The sequence below is a fragment of the Strongylocentrotus purpuratus genome, unplaced genomic scaffold, assembly GCF_000002235.5.
Source record: "Strongylocentrotus purpuratus isolate Spur 01 unplaced genomic scaffold, Spur_5.0 spur5_scaffold_5, whole genome shotgun sequence".
NCBI classification, from domain to species: domain Eukaryota; kingdom Metazoa; phylum Echinodermata; class Echinoidea; order Camarodonta; family Strongylocentrotidae; genus Strongylocentrotus; species Strongylocentrotus purpuratus.
In genome coordinates, this window is record NW_022145611.1 from 7763749 (window position 1) to 7778554 (window position 14806).

The window sequence follows — 14806 nt, forward strand, 5'->3', positions numbered from 1 at the left end:
TTCTGTTTTTTTTTTCACGAACCCTTTATCAAGCCAAAACCAACACTTCTTTATTTAGTCATTTTTTAAACACTCAGCCCTATCTTTCTCTTTCTTTCTGCTATCATTTTTTATTACATAAATGCCAATCAAGAAAAAAAGAACAAACACATTTAACTGTAGAAGTATTTATAATTAGTATAACAAACTATTTTTTTCTTCAGTATTTAGTACTCCAATCTCTTAAATTATGCCATGAACATATAACAATATGTAATAGAACATCAGTACCTATATACATTTCATTGATATTTGAAGTGATACTTGTCTACATAAAACCGATTTTTACTAGCAATACGATGCATTATACAGTGTCTGTCAATAATTCTATAATTCCAGTTCAAGACAAACTACAAATCTACATTTCGTATATATACATGCTATTATAACAACAATTTGGAAAGTCTGCAAACTGAACTAAATCATTTCAAACTTTAATAATTATGAATGCAGCATTAGGTAATTGTTTTTGATAAATTCAGATTACCTACTAAAATTGTATTTTTTCTTATATCATAACATTCGTATAAAGCAAAAAACAAATTAATGACATGAAGGAGTCTATATGAACTATGAAACATCACTATAATATTAATAATAGAATATGCAGGACTGCACTCAATAATTGATAGGTTTTTACCACTATTAAAATGGAAATATCATGCAAAATTGTATTATGTACAAGAATTTTTTTTAATTTTCCTTATCGATTTCTCTAGTATAGAATTCAATCAGTCCGTTCATTTCAAGAATACTTTTTAGTCCCTGAGTAAATCTATAATGCACAGGAGACAGAAAACAAACACGCGAGAGAAGTGAGTGATGCTGGCACCGCCCTCAGCCGGAGGGGCGGGTGTTGTGGCCTCCCAATATTCAGGTTGGCTGTTCAGGTTTGTGTAGATGTAAGGGAACTCCTGCAAAATGAAATATGATAAAACATAATTTAAAAAAACATAAGAGAGTGAGTCGCTTGTATCGTGGCAACCCTATAGCATCTGGAGTATTAAAGTCTCCCCCCCCCCCCCCCCGCTCCGGATTAAAGGCCATGAATAAAATCAATACCATCCGCAATATTATTTGTAGAGGTGTCGTGGTCGAGTGGATACGTCGCCGGACTGTCGAGCACAAGGTCCGCGGCTCGAGTCCCGCCGCGGCACTAGTGTCCTTTGGCAATACATTGATCTACTGTCACACTCAACCCAGGTGATGTAAATGGTACCTGGCAGGAATTAATTCCTTGAAATGCTGGGGCGCTGTTTAAATGGCAGCTACGCTAAAGTCGGGGTAATAATAAATGCGCCTCGGAATAGAATTATCTAGATAGACGGCGCTATAGAAATGCCTATTATTATTATTATTATTAAACCATGCAGAGTTGCCCCAGATTCGTTACACCCACAGTCACTTGGGTGATATGGGGAGGATGCCGCCCCGATATATCAATGTATGGATACGCCACAGTAATACCGCACTCAGCTTAAAACATACATTTATACTTATTTGGTAAATGTCTAGATAATTATTAATCGCAACTTATTTGCGATTGATATCAATTGCATCTATGTACCTAAGAGATAAGAGACTACAAAGTTGTGATTGATTTGAGCACTTGCGATTGATTTGGATCAATCGCAGCTTTTTATAAGACGGGGCCCTGATTTACGTAATAGTTGGATGATCAAAATTCCATAATTACAGAATTCACCCATTGTAATTTAATACTTTAACAAACGAAGACCCTCATCCGTTAAAGCCCACGTCATTCACATTCGTAGCATAAACGATATACTTCTATTCCTATACGAAAATCCGTTGCACAATTATGATTTCTAATAATGTATGCTCCATGCATGACATACTATAAAAAGCACTTTATAAAACAAATAAGTAGTTTCCACGACTGAGATAGATGTTAAAACAGTGATACATAAAAGGAAATAAATGGATAAGTGTAATTTACTTCAGTTGGGCAAGAGATATCGGTCACTGTAGGATCCCAAGTCACACGTTTGTTTCCAACAGGTTCGATCTATAATAAGACAAATTATAATACAGTGTATAGTTGATGCGATGGAGTTATCAGAAACAAACAAAAAATAACAGAGACTCACTATGAATATGACGGACAAAGAAAGCGGACAAAATAAACAGTTCCTCAGGTAGACAAAGGAACATTATGTAAAATGGTGAATGTGCATGTGACACCTGTTCTACACATTTTTATATAATAGCAGTGAAGGGATGTTCCTTTCTATACCTGAGGAACTGTATATTTTGTCCGCTTTCTTTGTCAGTCATATTCATAGTGACTAAAGCTTCGGTCACAAATGCCATTACGAACTGCTACGAACGCCGTACGAACGATTTTCAGACAATGGAAATTCGGGAAGACAATGGAAAAAAAGGAGATTCGTACGAAATAATCGTTCGTACGAACCTTTGTGACACTAGCTCACACTCACTTTGAACATTACGTGAATAGACCATTTTCGTAACGTAACACTATCTATAAATGCACACGTCCTTGCGAAGTGCCTGGATACGAATTATTTCATTCATCTGTCATGAATAATTTTATTTCATTAGTCAGAATGCGAACTGCATACATTAGTTGTTGCCAGGTAAGACAAATATTATGGCTTTCCCTACGTAACAACACGTAATACAAACATTTTGCATTATAGTAACTATTCATAACAGGTGAATGAAATATTTGTATTGAAGCACTTCACAAAAACGTTTGCATTCAATTTGGTTACATTAGAAAACTGGTATATTAAGTAACAAAATCATAGGGTTGACTATGCATTCTCCCCTTGTTTTCAGAATGAGTCAACACTACTCTTTTAACGTTATTTCAATAACGATGATGATGTGATGATGATGATGATGATGGGGGTGGTGGTGGTGTTGTTGGTGGTGGTGATGATGGTGGTGGTGATGGTGGTGGTGGTGGTGGTGATGGTGAGGATGATGATGGTGGTGGTGGTGGTGGTGGTGGTGGTGGTGGTGATGGTGATTCATAGCATTCACATGGCGCCATGTACCTCAAAGAAAAAACATTCAAAAGCGCAAGGCTCCTACAATGAATGCAGTATTTACACATTTTGTTGATATAGGTAAGTTTTGAGGAGTGGATTTTAAATAGAATTTACACTACGATTGCAGAGACAATTATACAATTGTTGCAGACTAACCACTTCGTGACTATTATCATGATTATTGACAGTGCGATCCTGCTTTAATGTCTCCTTTACTTTTACACTACGTTCATACAGGTGATTTCACACGATTTAATGTATTTTCTATGGCTACAATGACATCACATGCTGAATTTGAAACACTTTCAGAGTATGAGAGTGTGTAAAATGGTAAAATGTGTTGTTATGTAGTATTCATACTGTTTTAATATAGGGACACTGTAATCGAATTTAATTTGCGAAAATGCAATGCACTTTTACTGTCATACGTCAAACTTCAAAAAAGAAACGGGAAATTTGTTTTACGATATTTCATATTTAGATCATCATCGAATATATGATTTTGTGATTTAAAACTAAACGGACTAAGATTGTTGTAGAGCCAAGCCTATCTTAAATGCCACCTCTATATAAAGACCGCCTGTCTATAATGGTCAACTGTGTTGTCTTCCTCTGAGAAGAAACATGTGTTGGAAGACCTGTCTAGACAAGCCATCTGTGGCCAGCTTTCATGTTCCCCTTGGGAGGACTTTATAGACAGGTTTGACTTTATAAACTAAAGAAGAATGCGTACCATGTTATTCCAAAGTTCGATTCCACACTGCGCATGCCCCTTTGCACTGAAATGAAAGCAATCTGGGGCAAAGTATGAGAAATCTGGGTCTCCATCCTGCAAGATAAAATCATTAGCATACATCAATCATATGGGTAAACAATCAAACGGGTGATTCCTAATTATCATTTACGTGTACACCAGACCATCGATATAAGTATGGCTTCTCTTTGATAATTTTGGAGTGATGCATTGGAAAATAGACTTATGCTCAGTTAAATAAACAAATTATTAGTAAAGTAATTTTAGTTATAAATTAGATTGTGGATAAAATTGTTAATCATCTGCAGTTCCAATCAAAATCTAATAAATTTTCAGAAATGAAAAATTATCAAAGATCAATCATCTTATGGGAAAACAATTAATTAATGTTTCAATCATGAAAAATCAGGACATTTTTATACATATATTTTTCGGAAGCCACGTTATATTATTTGAATAAATTATTAAAAAAAAAAAAAAAAGAGGAGCACTATATTTTGAAGCTTCTTCTAAGAGCAGAGAAAGAAAAGGAAAACCAAGTCAGATGACACAAAGTTCCAATAACAATTTTTATATTTGGGATAGCTTTTACATTGGCTCTTTTATCTGATATTTTTCTTGTTTACTTCCCTTTTTTTTGGGAGGGGGGGGGGGGGAGTGAGTAATACTTTTTCATCGTAGACGGGGCCCAGGGAACGCGGTATAATATACCATTCAATTGATGACCTCTATTTTGATGTCAAGTTTTAGATCCCTATTTACCTCTGTCATAGGCACGGCTGTCTCTTGAAGAAAAGGTTGTAAAACCACCGTGAAGTCGTCTTTGTCGTCATACTGCCCACTGTTAATATCCTCCGTTAGTTTCACCTAAGTTAGAAGTGATATAAAGATTTATTCGTGATAAAGCATGATAGCAGATATCGAGTTTAACATAGCTTGTTTAAACATTTATTTGATTGAAATGCACATTAAGATGTGAAAACAATCAATAGAGAAACGGTTAAGGGTTGCCTACTGCGACTATTTATCTTAATATTATCTTCATAAGGCGTTGTCCCATTGTTGTATTGACTTATTAAAAACGTAAATACCAAAGTCGCCCTTTAATTAGGCTAATTAGCTTTAACTGCCCAATAAAAGTCCAACAGGCGCACCTTAATCTTAATGCATCATTTAAAGGCCCACCTGATCGCAAAGGTAACTTTCAAAAGTTACATGGCTGATGGTTGATACCAAATAAAAGGTTACTTTATGTTCAAATAATGGTATCCTTCTCTTTACAACGGCGTATTAATTGTAACGATAAGATGTACCTGATATTGTCTGTTCATGGCTTCGAATTCTGCCAGCTCATCAGGAGTCAAGAACATCCCACACGAACAAACCCCCCTGTTATGGTTCCAAAAAGATTTCTCATATCAATTCTCGGTACGATAATAATAGAAATAACAACAATAAAAATAATCGGTCAAATTATATAGTGCAGCTACTATAATTATGAATATACTCAGGATGAATATACTCTACTCCGCTTAATTAACATCAACATTTGAATGGTCAGTTGCTCTACTTTTGCAATGTTCTTTCAGAGCGTGAACGGTATGATTCATATTGTATATCATCTAAAAGAGGATTAATTTATGTTTATTCTGACATAATTACAAAGGATATATTTATATCAAATATTTATTTGAAAATCTTCATTATAATTAGTGTCCACTTTTGTTTTGCTGAGTGCATGTAAAAACAACATTGAGGTTGTAACTCTCAACTCACTGATGGATAAAATCGCATATTGTGCTACTCAAAATCTCCACTTGGTAAACTTGTAAGAGTCCCACTACATTGACGATTGTCCTCGGCATCTAAAGAGTGTGCAGAAAGTAATCTCATTGTAAGGTAATGGCAAAGTTAAAATGAAAGATATTTAAAGAGAAGGTTGAGTTCCGGAGAGAGGTGAAAAATAATTGGTGAGCGTTGTCATTATTATTATGCAAGTGTGGACGAAGATCAGAGAAAAAATTTTACCTGACAAGCATGGCTCTTCAAATGCCTTCACATTCTAAATATGACAAATAACAGCTTAAAAATAATGCCAGATTTTTATGCCTCATGTTTGTGTAGTCCCAGGGGCGTACGCAGGAATTTTTCAAGGGGGGGGTTTTAAAATATTTTGCTCCCGAAAATTTGAAAATCGCGCCGGCCGAAAAGTCGCTCAGTGGGGGGGGGGGGGGGGGGGGGGGGGGGGGTAAGCGGACACTTTTTTTTTTTTTTTTTTGGAGGTTAAAAAAAAATCGCAACGACTCAGCCGGCCGAAAAGTCGCTCAACGGTGCGATATAGGACTAAGGAATAAAGGATATTCATTTCGTGATTATACTATCCTGACATTGAGTGCAAACCGTCATACACACACACACACACACACACAAAGCCATGCTTGATTCCAGGGGCGTACGCAGAATTTTTCAAGGGGGGGGGGGGTTTAAAATCGGCCCCAAAATTTCGCAACGACTCAGCCGGCCGAAAAGTCGCTCAGTGGGGGGGGAGGGGGTAAGAGGTCACTTTTTTTTTGTGGTCCCCGAAAAATCGCAACCGACTCAGCCAGCCGCTGAATAAGCGGGGGGGGGGGGGGGGGGGAAGAGGACACTTTTTTTTTTTTTGGTCTCGAAATTTGAAAATTTGACATGTTTTTCGTTGGGGGGGGGGGGTAAGGTCATGGGCATAATTTTTTTATTTTTTTATAATTAAAAAAAAAAAACCCAAAGGGGGGGGGGGGGGTTTAGGGGGGTTTACACACATAAAAATACCAAAGGGGGGGGGGGGAGAGGACACGTTTTTTGTTTTTTTTTGGTCTCGAAATTTGAAAATTTGACATGTTTTTCGTTGGGGGGGGGGGGGGGGGTAAGGTCATGGGCATAATTTTTTTATTTTTTTATAATTAAAAAAAAAAAACCCAAAGGGGGGGGGGGGTTTAGGGGGGTTTACACACATAAAAATACCAAAGGGGGGGGGGGGGAGAGGACACGTTTTTTGTTTTTTTTTGGTCTCGAAATTTGAAAATTTGACATGTTTTTCGTTGGGGGGGGGGGGTAAGGTCATGGGCATAATTTTTTTATTTTTTTATAATTAAAAAAAAAAAACCCAAAGGGGGGGGGTTTAGGGGGGTTTACACACATAAAAATACCAAAGGGGGGGGGGGGGAGAGGACACGTTTTTTGTTTTTTTTGGTCTCGAAATTTGGAAATTTGACATGTTTTTCGTTGGGGGGGGGGGGGGGGGTAAGGTCATGGGCATAATTTTTTTTATTTTTTATAATTAAAAAAAAAAACCCAAAGGGGGGGGGGGTTTTAAAGGGGTTTTAGGGGGGTTTACACACATAAAAATACCAAAGGGGGGATTCAACCCCCAACCCCCCCCCCCCCTTGCGTACGCCCCTGCTTGATTCTTCTTATAATTAAGATCACTACAGCGAAAAGACATGAATGGATATAATATTTGACTGATAGGATGATGCCCATACTATTGACTTTGAAACAAATTTCTGGCCACGGAAGGTGAAAGAATCCATTTGGATTAAAATGATTAATGCTTCACTGGAGTTATTTTCTGGCTATTCACTATAGTGCCCATCTTCCTGTCAGCAAGAGACTGCATGTGTGAGGATTGTTTATTATTGTTATTATCATTGTTATTATTATTGCTATTATCATTATTACTAATAGTAATAATCATTTTGCATTACAATGACCAAAAACAATGTCAAAGATATTTCAATGCTTATTTCTGTTATATCATTACGTTTATTATTGTCTGTCGTTGTTTATATTATGTGAAAAGAAATGAAAAATAAATTCTTCTGTCATAGAGCTACTACTTACTTAATTACTTACTTAATATTATTATCATCATTATTATTACTACCACTGCTACTACTATCATTATTGTTGTCGTTGTAGATGTTATTGCTCCTGCTGATTAAGTTTTTTTTTAAAATTATGTGTTTATTAAGAAATCAAAACATAACATATACAAACTTTCGAAGGAAATACACAAAATTAATGACAAATTAAGATATTTACAAACATAAATAATTTGTTTTACTATACCTGGTCATGCAGAGTCATTAGCGACTCGTGAATGAAGTTGACGTAGTTGTCAGACGCGTAGTACACAATGTTTTTGCACCAGGCGCACAGGTCGTTTCCTCCGATGAAGAGCGTCACCACTTTCCAGTCGTTCTCGTAGTCGATGTTGGGATCGGCTTTCATCTTTTCGATCAACCAGTCCGCCTGATGAGGCATGTCACTGAGAATAGATGATATTAAAAGGTATTGTTTTCAGTAGACTGGGAGCACTTTCTGTCAAAAGTCGTATTGATATCAATTTAGTTTAACAATGGCAATCTCCTATTTGAAATAGGCGATTGAAATTGTGTGATTGGTTGGAGGACTTGAATTCTTTATTCAATGGGTCCAGTTCGCGGATGTTTTAGAATTGGCATTTTACAATGTTTAGGTTTGCCACAGACTTTGTCGACATGGCAAGACCGGCATGTTATAGGCAGCCTTACTTCTTAATTCTTTTCTTATGAAAGGCAAGTTAAAAGGAAAAACTAAAACAACGTAATAATGAGCTGAAATGCAAATGTTTATTTTGTGTGTTTTTAAGGGCGGTTGTATTAAGGGGTAGCTTTATAAAACAAATCTCGCTGCAGCAATTATTGAATATGAGCATACATGTCAATTAAAACATAAAGTAAGGGCCCTCATACGCCAAAAGCCATGCAAAAAATGATTTTGGCCGATAAAAAGGCAAATAACTTTGAGGAAAAATGATTGTATCATACTTAGCCTTGTCCCCGGGGTAGCCGACGTTCATGCCCGCTTCATCGGAGTCCCATCGACCTGTCCCCCATCCGTACCCCTTCAGAGCAGGGTTAAACTTCCGCAAAACATCTGTATACAATTTATGAGCGTTAACAATTCCGTAATGAAAAGAACTTAAGCATATCTACACTAGTTAGGCCAGGAGTGATTAGACCTCCCTGCGTGGTCACTGACAGGTGGTTACCTCATCAAATCAGCTCTCGATTAAAAAAGAAGGAGGGGACAATGGGGGACCAATGGGTACCGCTTAGGAATTGTTTGCTATATAGAGGCATACATAGTGCAGTCCCGCTTTAGAGATTTTAAAGATATGGACATCATTCTTGTACTGGAAGTATGATCCGTTTGCTCGAAATACATTTCATTGATATTGGATATTCATATTTTGTGTATTGGTTGAAAAAAGGGATAGTGTCGTTTTCATCTCAGCATTTTTTCATTAGCAAATGACTGGATTGATAAATTTGAAGTAAATTTATGTTGATCATGCCTTGCTAATACAAGTCACAGAATATCAACTCGCTTCCGTCAAGTCGATGATTATAGGAAACAAACTGCTCTTAAAATAACAAGAATAAAAGGATTCGTTACAAAAAAGGACAGTGTAGTGCTTGATGTTGAATATTTACATCATCATTTTTTGTATGAAAGCATTAACATATCCTGACTGTAATAATATTGTAAAATAAAAGTTTTCTTGACACTTACTGGCTAAAGTTGGATTTGTTTCAAAACCTTCATCTCCTCCGTGACTGGAATGTAAGGAAAGGAAGAAAGTTTTGTTCTCAATATATAGGATAAACCGCAAACATCGTTTTACAAACTATTGTAGAATTAAAGCATACTCCATGTAACAGAATGTGTATCAGAGTGAAATTAGCATCTCGTGCCTATCATATAATATTTGTATTACTATGTTAGGAAGAACCTTCAACAAGACAGTATGTTATTCATGTAATTACGACAGGAGGTCTCCAATTGACTATAATTTCATACTCAATTATAAGATGTGTTAAAAAAGATAAAGAAACAACTTTATAACATATTTTCACGTATTAGTTAAATGTCAGTCACACTTGTTGTGGTTAATATATTTGCTTAAATGCTTTCAAAGCATAAATTTTACATAGCTCGAACACAGCAATAAGAAATATCAATTTTAAGACCCGATTTGACAAAAGTCTCTTAACCAATACGTGATTTTAAAAAACCCTGATTAATGTTAACTTGGCGGGACAAATTTTTGATGTTTTCTTAAATTTCTCTGATATCAAAGAATCAAACATGGTCACTTTTATCCAAAGTTTGTTAGAGTTTCGGTATCTGTAGTTTATCTTACCTGAATGTTAGACCCCTGTATTCTAGAGCTAATTCTGGCAAGAAACATGCTCCAGCCCCGTTGGCAGCCTGATTCATGAAATAAAGTGTCAAATTGTTAAAGTCAAGTTATGTGCTGTAGATGCACGTTGATATTTTAGATATATTCAAGCTGAAATCTTATCTTTTTAAACAATACCTGTACTTGGCACTGTGACACTCATCCGAACTTTCTCGTCCAAACTTTCTCATTTTTCTATTTTTCTTGAGCGCCTCGGAATAGCATTGTCTAGATAGACGGCGCTATACAAATGCCTATTATTATTATTATTATTATATATTTACAACTCATAAAAATCTGTCTGTCAGTCTTTATGAAACCTTTGTGAATTTTCGGTGTTAATGAGTCAGTTATGCTTTTACGGTTTATTTTCAATTGACAGTAATCACGTACTTCTACTATCATTATTCACACGTTGATTATTTTTTAAAGAAAACCAAGCAAAAAAAAAATAATATAAAAAAAAAAGAACAACCTAAAATGCATTTTCTTCTTGAGTGGACTATGTCCACGACATTAATCAATTCAAACAGAGTTTGGAGACATATCTATGCTGAAACCATATGCATTGATTGAACCAATAAAGGAGGTATAAGCTCCTCCCACCCAAGGAGGTAGGCTCCTCCCACTTCCTTGATTGAACTTACACTGTCACTGCCCAGTATAAATATAATTATAATTTTTTTTTAAATCGAACGGTGACTCAGGGGTTTCAACTCAATGCGCATTGCATGGCTCCAGCGGAGATGACTTGACAATTTTAAAGCTGGAAGCTATCTTATAGAGCATATACCTTTATCATCATCGTTTATCATTGTAAATTTAAGTATTTTATAAACAAAAGGCTCTTATATAGTTATAGAAACTTACCGATAAGGAGTCCCCCATTGCACCTATGACATTGATGTCTGCCGGGCGTAGCCGATGTACTGAAGGGCAAATATTAATATTATCATTGTTTTGATGATAATGCAACTTTCTAAATGGTAATGCTACATCCAAAAAATGCAGATAATATTGTAATATATTCAATTACTGGACTGCTATTTTAATTCTACCATGGCAAGTAAGCTGTGTTCTCTGCTCCTTGAAATAAAAAACGCATTCTGTTGATTATAGGCCTAGATTTTATAAATATTAAGAAATTTCATAGCTTTAAACTATTTTCTACTCCTCTGGAATTCAAATAGGTTCTGTGTATTTTTCCCCCTCTTTTTTTCTTATTTTTTTCTTAATTTTTGTTTCTTCTTCTTTCTATCCATCTTTCTTTTTTTTTGCATGACGCAAAATCGAGCTATAAACTGTAATTAGGTAAAGAAGCCAAGAAAATATTTAAAGATCTATACATCTTTTGATTTTTAAAAAGAGATAATGGTAATTTTAATGTCCAAATATTTTGACTAACGGAGGTGGAAAAGGACATCATGTTGATGCCTTAGCACTCTTAACGAACATTTACTTGCAATTTTCCAGTATGTGTTTGCAAGCATTTTAACGTCTATTCGCATTTCAATAACTTAAATTTCCACATGAAAACGTGTTTAAAAAAGTAATAATGCTCACCAGATGTAGGAATCTCATCTGAAGGCATGGTGACTGTACACGGGAATTCAAGATTTTTACCTAACGCCTTCAAAATGAATGAAAACAACACAATATTTCTCATATAGATACCTATAAGAAATGATACTTACGTATATATGTGTGCAAAATATATTTCCTCATACAAAAGCAACTCTGTTGCAAGAAAAGGTTGTGACGAGAGATGCAGAAATAAAGCATTGTTAGCAATCAATTTCTCTCCATAGATCAACTTGACTTGAATTGATTTCTTATATTATAAATATACGTTTCTCAAATACCTTTAATCCTAATACACTTCCGTTGAATGTTTTCGGTACCATATTAAAGTTAAAATTTAATATTAGTAAGACAGAAAGATAGGAACCGATATTTAATACAAAATATTGTTGAAGTAGAAAATACAATTAAAATCAAGGGAAAAACAAATGATACTTCAGATGGCATAAGTGTAAATCATTATTGAAAAAATAAGTGGGGGAATATGCAATATTTAGAGCAAAAATAATACATGATAGAGGAAAAATACAAAGTTGTTTTTATTTTTAACACTTCGTAATAATTATGCCACAGTTGTGTCGTGTATCAATCCATTAATTAGTGTCATTAGGCCTTAGCAGCAGCTTAGACTTCGCTCGAGATTTTTATTGCTGCACAATCAATAATTATGACATCAATTAAATGATGTTATCTTTGTTATCTCAATCAGTATACCGTGGCGCCGCTTAACCTATATATATGTTTATATTGTATGATAATAAGCAGTGCTATTTCCTGCTTCAAATACGGTAACAAAAAATATATATATATTTTTCCCCGTCAATCATTTTCTCGGGGAAATCCGGCCAACCCTCCCAAGACCCGAAAAGGAGGATTGCTTTTTTTTAGGCGATTTTTAAATCATTTTCTCTCTTTTTTGCGGCGGATTTTCTCAAGCAAACGCTAATTCCTTGTAGGCCCTTAAAATCAACAAACATAGATGATTTGAACAATATTTGCCCATCACACTAAAACGGTTTTGTACTACATACCACACCAAGCTATAATGACTGGATTTTATTTGTATCATTTCATTCAGAAAACCCATATTGAATATTAAATGGACCAAAGAAAGAGCTTGTACACTTTATGATATGATGAGGAGTACCACCTTCAAATTAAGGTAAGCAATGAGTTTGAAATTGAGTGAGCAGACTTGTTTGCGCTATTAACCTCGATGTTGTTGTTGTTGTTGTCATGGCTGTTGTTGTTGTGGGCGAATTTAAATTATTTATTAACAAAATAAAAAAGCAGTAGGTCTTACAGAGTGTTCGGCTCTCTGTTCTACTTTTGGAGACCAAGAGCTCGATTTTATGTCACACCTTCCCCCACATAAATGCCTTGATCGATGAAAGTCTGTGAAAACTCAATTAGGGGCGCGCACACACACATTCACGCGCACACACTCTCACACACCCCCACACACATTCAGAAGGGCCAGAAGGGCGTTAACTCTATGTTGAAGAATACGAGTTAACACCCTTCTGGCTCTTAACAGACCACTTACAGGTGCACCAATCGGCCTGTTCTTGTAACACTCAAAGCCGGGAAGCTTCGGGAGCGTCTCGTTCCAGTCTACCATGATCTCTTTCAAGCCCTCGACCAGATTGGAGTATGCTTCTTCAAATCGCTCATCTAGTACAAAAACAAAATAAATGGAGAAAAAAGTAAAAGGGGGAAAGGAATGGATGAACTTTTTTTTTTTTTTCGTGGCCTTTTTTGCAGGATAAACTCTAAAATAAGTCAATGGAGTATACATTAAAAAAAAATATCAACGATAGGTAGATATGTGGAAGGAAAAAAAGAATTATAGAAAGTTAGAGAAACTGAGTGAACAGAAAAAGAGTGAGAGGACTTAGAAATAAAGAAACTAAACAGAACGAAATTTAAAAGGGTTATTTGGAAGAGAAATATCTTTTGCTTTTCCCTAAAATTTGTCAATAGATGAATCATCAAGTTGGTCAAATATTGAAGGCTATTTCATTGAACAAAACCATTCTCGATTCAAGCCCGGCTCCATTCTATAGGCGAAAGCCATTACCGTCTTGACCATACAATAACTCCGTTGACTCGACAGAATGATATGAGATATATTTCTTTCAGCTGTTCCTAAAAAGATAAACACTATTTCAAAATTATTGTGTAGTGCATACATAGATACAAAAATGGCAAAAGAAATGACCATTACCTCCGAGTGCTTGCCAGTAGCTGAGATGGAAAAGTAAAGCCAACAAGAAAATCGAACTCGTCAACGCTCTCGACATTCTCAAAAATGTGTATGTAATATCTAAACAAAATTTAAGTCACGCAGCAAATAATTCCTTCGCTGTCAAAGCTTTAATCTATAAATGACACAAACATCTAAATATTTGTAGTGTTTTTGTTTCTCCGGGCTTCTTTAAACGCCTCAAAAGAATCCTTAAATGAGGCTCACTATCTATGCAAATATCATATACGGCACTTGATGTCTTAATGACCATTAAGAGATACGCGCTACCTATACCGATCGATTTAATTGGTACATAAATTATAACGTGACCTGGGTTAGTGGCGTCTTCATCACAATCTGTATCTAGGTCAACGACCATGCCCCAGAACGCCTTCTTTCTAATCAAACATGTATTTTAAAGCCCCTCTGCACTAGTCTGGCGTGGAGGGATTATACCTCCATGCAAGGTCACTGACAGGTGGTTATCTGTTATTTGAGAGCTGATTTGATGATCAAATCAGCTCTCAAATAACATAAGAAAAAGGGCATCATGGGGGATCAACGGGTACCGCTAAGTCATTGCTGGCTGTAAAGAGGGTGCAAGTAGGTGTAAGTAGTGTAGTGGGCTTTAAAGATAAATATCTGGCCATGCGACTGCATTATGAAAGATTCTTTCTCTAAGCAATTGTAAAACGTTTATTTTGCAGCGCATACGGTTAGTGCCAACTGTAAGGTTCTGTCATCTTCATAATGATAAGAAGTTGACTCTGTCCATTGAAATATGTAAATGGGACTACACAAGCATGAAAGTTTGGTCCAAAAATGTCAACTATATTTTTGCCATATGTCGAACATAAGGGCATTTGAATAACCATCCT

At 35.8% G+C, this 14806-nt stretch overlaps 1 protein-coding gene across 1 annotated transcript; it reads right to left on the minus strand.

Annotated features, from left to right (window-relative positions):
• Positions 1 to 222: 222 nt before the first annotated feature.
• Positions 223 to 14113, minus strand: LOC100894066 (phospholipase B1, membrane-associated). The gene is made up of 14 exons (XM_030998521.1): positions 13908 to 14113; positions 13227 to 13354; positions 11663 to 11729; positions 10970 to 11028; positions 10061 to 10128; positions 9430 to 9473; positions 8682 to 8790; positions 7942 to 8140; positions 5611 to 5699; positions 5148 to 5223; positions 4597 to 4701; positions 3814 to 3909; positions 2000 to 2068; positions 223 to 953 (listed from the first exon to the last, which is right to left on the minus strand). The coding sequence occupies exons 1-14, from the start codon at positions 13981 to 13983 to the stop codon at positions 798 to 800; spliced, it is 1341 nt and encodes a 446-aa protein (XP_030854381.1). The 5' UTR covers positions 13984 to 14113; the 3' UTR covers positions 223 to 797.
• Between the last annotated feature and the right edge of the window lie 693 nt (positions 14114 to 14806).

Bases quoted from the DNA above. Each gene is read 5' to 3' on its own strand.
- LOC100894066 (XM_030998521.1), bottom strand. From the start codon at position 13,983: ATGTCGAGAGCGTTGACGAGTTCGATTTTCTTGTTGGCTTTACTTTTC. The intron at 13,355-13,907 runs GTAATGGTCATT...TTTTTGTACTAG, and splicing joins CTACTGGCAAGCACTCGGAG to ATGAGCGATTTGAAGAAGCA. The intron at 11,730-13,226 runs GTAAGTGGTCTG...TTCATTTTGAAG, and splicing joins ACAGGCCGATTGGTGCACCT to GCGTTAGGTAAAAATCTTGA.